General features: G+C 58.0%; 1 protein-coding gene across 1 annotated transcript; it reads right to left on the bottom strand.

Annotated features, from left to right (window-relative positions):
- Positions 1–4,811: 4,811 nt before the first annotated feature.
- On the bottom strand, positions 4,812–5,510 carry NEUROG2 (neurogenin 2). The gene has a single exon (XM_062494027.1). It carries the CDS (start codon positions 5,508–5,510, stop codon positions 4,812–4,814), a length of 699 nt encoding a protein of 232 aa, XP_062350011.1.
- Positions 5,511–7,702: the final 2,192 nt, after the last annotated feature.

The following is a 7,702-nucleotide window of genomic DNA, read 5'->3' as shown; positions in this document are numbered from 1 at the left end:
TCCATGGAGCACTTGAGAGAATTTCTGTTAGAGAAGATGCAGTGGAAAGGGAGCCCCTCAGTTACCCCAACAATACAGGCTGAGCCAAGCTTGCCTCCCTCCCTCTCCCTGTGAGCTGCCCCATCCCAGGCCGTTCTGGCTGGCAGACAGCGGGCACGGGCTGACCCCTCCAGCTGTGGGGCAGCCCCTGCACGCAAGGCAGCCCGGCCTCGCTGCCATAAACCCGGCATCAGCTGCCCCCAGAGCCCAGCTGCTGGACTTAGGCACAGCTCCTTCACCAGGCACGGCTGTTCACGGGGAATGAAGGGAAAGCCTCACGTCAGCAAGCGCAGAGCCGCGGCCCCAATCTCTTCTGCTTGGAAGAACACGGCGGCAGCATCAGCTTCCTGGGCACGTCCTTCCCACTAACCAGAACCGGTGTGTTTGCAGCAAGGTGTTGCTACCTGCTGCTGTCACCTGCTGCCTTGAGGGCAGTCCCGGGCGCACGGGTGCCTCCCGCAGCTCTGTGGGGAAGCTGGTGGCAGCGTGCTGCTCTCACCCCTCTCCCGGGAGTGACACACGCCACCCTCCTTTCTTCCACTCGGATGAAATCATCTCCGCTCTCCCCTGGCTGAGCGGGAGCAGATGGGGCTGTTGCCCTCTGCCCGCTGCCCCAGCTCCTGTGATCCAGCCGTGCCTCCAGCCCCCCCGCCGGGCCTTCCCGCTGCCCCCTCCAGACAGAACTTAATCCCATTCCCTAATCCCAAACTTCTCTGCCAAGCTGCTCTTAAGGCAGAGCGTATCTCCCATCAAAAGACACCCAGTTATTAACGATTTGTTTAATCCGCAGCGTCGGCAGCTCCGAGCTGGGTGCACGGGTCCAGAGGCAGGTCCAGCATCCCGGGGGGGGGGGTCCCGAGGGGCACAGCCAGCGCCCAGGGGAGCAGGACGAGGGCAGGATCCCCCCGGCAGGCAGCAGGTGCCTTTCCTCCCTCGGAAACGGCCCAAACTGCCGTGCCGGCTAACCGGGGCTGCGGTCCCCTCCGAGCAGGACATCACGTTAATAGAGGTTGATTTGCAAACGGCGTCGCCCCACACCCCCCCCAACCCCCCAGTGCCCCCCTTTGCCTGACTCCCGCTTTTCTGCTCAATGGCACAGATGCTGCTTTGTGCTGCCCAGGACTAGGCAGCTATTAGCAGCAAATCCAGCGAGGGAAATTAATGAAGGCGACTACTAATAAAAGACAGCTCAGGACAGCCCGACCAACTTGCTCCGAGCGGTAATTAACTTTTTTTAAAACTCATGAAGGTAAATATGCCATCAGCTTTGGGCCGGTCTCTCTGCTTTTTAATAAAAGGAGGAGGAGGGGAGGTGAGGGAGGGGGGACGGCTGTGTGTCACAGCCACCCCAGCACCATCCCTGTTCCCTCCCGGCCGCTGCAAAGTGACCTTCCAAGGATTTATTTTTTTTTTTTCTCCAATCAGTTTTTAGAGGCTTGATTTTAAATCTGGCAGGAGTTCTGCCTCTCCTTAATCTGAATTCAGTACGAGAGGTCACAGGGATGAGCGAGCTGCCAGAATTTTGCTGGAGCTGCACAGCTGTTGCAGAATCGTAGGTAGAAGGCAGGATATCCTTGTGTCTTTATGTCCTTAATTGTGAGCTTCTCAGAGAAAAACAGTCTGTCTTAGGCTTTAAAACACAAGCTTTTGCCTTGTAGTAAGACCGCAACCTTCATCAGATTACAAAAAAGATCCCCCTGGGATTTCTGCTTATGCCAGGGGATTGACTGTGTAATAGATAATTGAGATCCTTTTTGCCCGTGGGGAATGGGAACTGGGCCTACGTGGGCCAAACCCATGCATAATACAGGACCATGGGGAAGCCCAACCTGAGGCACCTGAGGAAGGCTTTAGGAAAAGTGGGTTTAAAATGCACCAGCCAGCTGAGAGCCGTGTCGGGAGGGCTCTTTAGCAATGGCACTACGTGGACAGATTTATGCTTGCCATGAAAGGCAGCGTGCGGCAGCCCTTGGGGTACTGGTTTGGCTCCTCGTGGCCATTCTTATGCCAAGGAGGGCTGTAAACCCCCCTGGGGGCCTTCAAGCTTCCCCTCCAGGCCTGCCGGCGCAGAGGAGCTTTTATGCCAAAATACAATACACAGAAGGATCATAAACACATGTTCTGGGGCAAGGGGCTGCCATGGAAACCACCCTCAGGTTCCTCACATCATCCAAGGAGGTGTTTGCCCATCTTGCATCTCCTGGTCTGTTTCCAGGTAGGCTGCAGTTGGCTCTGGGGACTCCCCGTCACCTCCAAAATGTCAGTCGTCTGAGAGAAAATAGGGAAACGAAAAAAAGAACTGAAGGAGAGGAATAAACTCAAACTAAGGGGCAAGAAAGGGAAATGAATACTTTCGGCCACATTCAGATGAAAACTCAGGATGTAGGTGACCGGGTTAGGTGACAAATCCAGCCTCTCCAACTCAGCTTTTGCCAGCATGGTCCTTCCACCCTCTCCCAGCATGGTCCCGCTCAGGCCCATTTCCTCCGAGGGCATCTCCAACCAAGGCCAGCCTCCCCCAGGGAGCAGGGAAGGTTTGGCTAGCGTGGCTCCCACCCCGAAACCCTCTCCATCCTCCAACACGTTGTGTGCTTTTTCCCACGGTGGTTCCCGGTGCCACAGCCCCAACAGGATGGTAACGCTCCTGCCAACAGGGTCTGTACCTGGGATGGAGGGAAATCCCTCCAGGATGACGCACCTGGCAAGGAGCAGCGTTCCCTCCCCGAGGACAGCTGCGGGGAGCATCCTGCTGCTGAGCCACCCGGGATGTCGCTCCTGCTCCTGCGTGGCTCCAGCGCCGAGAGAGAAGTGCGTCCCATCCATGCCGTCCTCAGTTTGGAGAGCCGAAGGCACCTACTCCAGTGTCTCTGGAAAGAAGGAGAGAAACCAGAAAGGACAATGAGGCCCGAGCAGAAAAGACAGAGAGAGTGCCTGGCTTCTTTTTGGCATTCCTGGAGTTTAGTCATTAAAAGGGGTCGTTAAAAGCGAGTGAGAGTGAAAAACCCGCTCCTCAAGGGCTGCCCCACACACCGCCAGTGAAAGGCTCCCTCTTGTTTTGTTCCTCCTGGCCCGTGGCAGATTTGGGGGAACACAGCTTCATCTTGCTGGCCACATCAAAGCAAGTGATTATGCAAATGCTCCCACTTTTTTTTTTTTTTTTTTTTTTTAGGGAATTATTTATCACACAATAACCCCCCTGCCAGGGGGGGAAACAATAGATGAGGCTAGATAGCCCTGCTCGCCCGAGGCTGCGGGGCCGGGGGACCCCCGCGCGGTTTATTGGCCTAACCTAATTTCACTAATTCTCTTTTCACACATTTTGGGCTTCTTTTTCTCTTCCCCCGCCCGCCTTCCTTTTGCGGACGTCGCTCCGAGGGCTGGGTTTCACGCTCCCAGGATCCGGAGGGCACCGGGCGGGATTCGCGTGCTGAGCGTTTTATTTAATTAATACACTCAGGCGCCTCTGCTGGTTTTTAATGATTTCCAAGTGTTTGTACCCAGAAGTCACAAAGTGCTCCCGGGAGCACGGGGATGATGATTGAAGGGCCTGGGCAGCCTCCAGCATCCCCCTCCATGGTGACACCCCTGGCTGTGTGCTGTGCATGCTGAACCGAACCCCCTGGAATTGCCTGTGACCCGGAATTCATCTGACCCTCACGGAGAGGAAATCCTTCCTCTTTTAACCCGCACATTTTTTCCTCGATAACATTTATTTCCTACTGCCTTTTTGGTGAAATCCATCGGCCTGAAGTGGGATAACTGTTCATCCATCCATCCATCCATCCATCCATCCATCCATCCATCCATCCCTACTGTGTTTGCTGTCAGCATACTCTGTACTGAGAGGCAAAGGTAAATGACGAGTAAACTTCCACTGAACTTCCCTCTCTCCCTCTCTCTCATGTTGTTTCCCAAATAAACAGTTGCCCATGCACCCAGTGACATTAAGCCTCACTGGACCTTGGTTTCACCAGAGACAAGGACAGGCCCAATCCCGTAACTCCCAGTCGCTGGCACGTAAAGCAGAAAAAGCAGCAGCCCCAAAGTTACGAAAATTAGAGCTTTTTATTTATATTTTATCGCAAGGACAATTCCTTTGCTCTTCAGGTGTAAATACATACTAGAATAAACTCTGTAAATTATACAAAAAAATACATATTTTCCATGAAATCTGTCTTTATAATAAATAAATGTGAACACGTGTGTGGCTGATCGCTGTAATGTTCCGTGTCTGTTGAGGTTTTCAGTCTGTTGATTTATTTTTAATCTCCTGAAAGAAGGGGGGAGTTCCTTGTCCCCTAAAGGTCGAAATAAATAATGTATGAGGAGATCCTTCCCCATTCCCCCCCTCCCGATTTTTTTTTTCCCTTTTGATAGAGAGTTCAGCCTAAATTTCCACGCTTGCATTCAGCCCTCACAAAGCCTACAAATTATACAATGACTTCTAACCTGGACCCCTAACAAAACAATTTACTTTTTTTTTTTTTTCCCCCCCTCGCTTTGCACCCCCCTCCCGCCTATAAATCATAAGGGACAGATGGCAAAGAGGGGAGCGGGAAAAAGGGGGGGACACACACACACAAAAGCCCCGCGGTGACAGATCTGGGAAAACTGGGCAAAGTGCACATCGGCGAGAGAGAGAGAGAGAGAGAGAGAGAAAGAGAGACGGAAAGTTTGGTTTGGCAGGTGCCGTTCCCACAGCCCGGTCTGCCCTGGGAAGAGGGCAGATGCCGCCGCCGCTCCGGGGGGATCCCCGGGAGCGCCGGGCCGGGCTAGAGGCAGCGGCGGGGCAGCGGCGGCGGCGGCCCCGGGGCGAAGCGGCCCGGCCAGTGCTCGGGATCCGAGGCGGAGCCCGCGGGGCTGGCGGGCGATAAAGTGCAGGCGTACGGGGAGGCGGAGGGCGCGGGGCTGGCGGCGCCGCCGCTCCAGGAGGAAGCGGGCGAGGGGCTGCCCTCGGCGGGGACCGCCGCTGCCGCCGCCCCGTCGGGGCCGAGCCGCGCCGCCCCGGCCAGCCGCAGGGTCTCGGTGAGCGCCCAGATGTAGTTGTGGGCGAAGCGGAGCGTCTCGATCTTGGTGAGCTTGGCGTCCTCGGGGAAGGTGGGCAGCACGTCGCGGAGCGCGTCCAGCGCCGCGTTCAGGTTGTGCATCCGGTTGCGCTCGCGGTTGTTGGCCTTGAGCCGCCGGCTCCGCTTGATGCGCTGCGCCGTCTCCGCCGTGCGCGCCGCCCGCGGGGCGCCCCGGGACCGCCCCGGCCGCCGCTTCCCCTCCGCCCGCCGCAGCCCGCGGCCGCCCGGAGCCTCCACGGGGCGAGCCGGCGGGGCGGCGCGCAGCTCCTCCTCCTCTTCCTCCTCCTCTTCCTCCTCCTCCTCGGCGCTGGACGGCAGCGAGGGCGAGGGGGCGGGAGAGCCCAGCCCCAGCAGCAGCAGCTCGTCCTCGGCGGGCGGCGCCAGGACCTCCGCCTTCACCAGCATCCTTGCGCGGCGGCTGGACGGGGCCGCACCGGGCAGCTACCGGGAAGCAGCGGGCGCGCTCTCCTCGCCTGTCCGGCGGTGTGACGGTTCGCCGGTTCGAGGCGGGGGTCGTGAGGGGGTGGGAGGGGGGAGCAAAGCGTGGGGGACGGGGCGGGGGGGAGGGTGGGGGGGCGGCGGGGGCGCGTCGCTGGCACGCGCCCCGGGGGCGGCGGGCGTGCGGCGGGAGCGGCGCCCGGGGCCCGTCGGGCTGCGTGTCTGGCACACGACCCTCCTTAACACCCCTTATATACCCCGCGGGGAACAATCAAACCTACCCCCGGGGTCCCCCTCGCCCTGCCCGCCCCTCCCGCGACTCTTGTCGGGGGCGCCGCCGCCCTCCCCCCCCCCCCCCTCCGGCGGGGCCCCATTGGCGCCTCGCGCTCGGCTGGAGCGTGCCGCTAATTTATTAATGAATGGGGAGCGGGGGGGGCGCGCCAGGAGCAGGCGGCCAATCCCCGCGCCCCGCGCGCCACGCGCGCGCCCGGGGCCGGCTCCCTTTCAGCCGCTTCATCTACGGGCCCGGCCGGGAAAGGAAAGGGAGGGATGGACGGACGGACGGACGGAGGGAGGGATGGACGGACGGACGGACGGACGGACGGACGGACGGATGGACGGACGGACGGACGGACGGATGGATGGATGGATGGATGGATGGATGCGGGACTCCCCTTCAGCCCCTCTCGTTCCCGGGAGGGTTTTGCCTTTCTGGGGACGCTTGGTGCTGTGGTGAAGGTGCATAGTTCCATACGTGGCTTGCTGGGGAGATGCTCCGGGCATGCGGCTGCTCCCTTTGCATCAGGCTAAACCCGAAGTGGGGGAAAAGCCCTGGGCTCTGGGCAGCTCAGTGCCGTCAAATACAATTCACAGGCTGGAGGAGACTATTAAAAAAAAAAAACCCAAACACCAACTGGTCAGTGCACCAGGAAAATCTTCATTCCTTTCACCCCTGTTCCCGTCCAGCCTTCCGTCAATGGCAGAGCCATTGGAGTCGGCAGGCTGGCTTTGCTCAGCAGACCCCTTGGGGACATCTTCCATTATCCCAGGTTGCTCCAAGCCCTGGCCAGCCTGACCTTGGAAACTTCCAGGGATAGGGCAGCCACAGCTTCTCTGGGCAGCCTGTGCCAGGGCCTGCCCACCCTCACAGGGAACAATTTCTTCCAGTATCCCATCGAACCCTGCCCTCTGTCAGCGTCAAGCTATCGCCTCTTCCCTGTCTCTCCAAGCCCTTGTCAAAGAAATGACAATGAGAACACACAAAACTGAAACCCCAGCACACTGTCCTCTCCATACGGAAACACCATCAGCAAGGCTCTTCAGGGGGAGTTGGGCTTTGAAACAGAATTTTAACTGCAACTGCCAGAAAAGCCCAAATAGATTCAGGAGCTGAAACCTCTGCACAAGTCGTGCTCGGCACACCACAAACTCACACTCAAATCACTCCCTCGCTCCTGCTGCCCTCTGTGTTTATGGCCTTTGGGAACAATTGAGGCCGGCTGGGTGCCTCCATCAGTATCTCTGTGACTCCATGAAACACTTTAACACTCCACCCGCCTCCTTGTTAAAAACAGGAGACTCACAGGTCCCCTTAGCATCCCAGGAGAGTGACGCAAAAGGACCTTATTTCTTTTTCATCACCTTAGCTTGTGACAGGGCCAGCACATCCCTCTATTAACACCCTGCTTCCTGAGATTTCCGTGCTTCCACTGCTGATGCAAAGCAATGGAGAGGTGATGCAGAGGCAGCGCTGTGGGGGGCATAGCTTTTCTGGGGTTCACTACAATTCCTGCTGCCAGCCCTGCCATGCAGCGTTTTTTTCCGTAGGGCTGAGCACAAGGTGACCAAGGATGGTTTGGCTGCCAAATCCTCACAGCTCTCCATAGGCACTTGTGTGGTCTGTGGGCAGAGCGAGGGCCGAGCTGCTCGGCCGAGGGCGGTGGGGAGAGGAGGTAGAGGGGGGGAGAGGGAGTGGGATCAGGAGCAGGAATGCTGCTGCCACTGCCCACCGCCTGAACTGTCCTCCAAGGGTCAAACTGTTCAACTTCAGCCCCTTTGCCAGACTCAATCCTACTTTAGGGGAACAAAAGCCCAAAGTAGGCAATGATCAAGAAATGGGAGCACAATGATTTAAGCTTATCGCGCAGCCCTGAAATAAA

This window comes from Cinclus cinclus, chromosome 5 (genome assembly GCF_963662255.1).
Source record: "Cinclus cinclus chromosome 5, bCinCin1.1, whole genome shotgun sequence".
Classification (NCBI taxonomy): Eukaryota; Metazoa; Chordata; class Aves; order Passeriformes; family Cinclidae; genus Cinclus; species Cinclus cinclus.
This window is presented reverse-complemented; position numbering and strand designations above follow the sequence as displayed.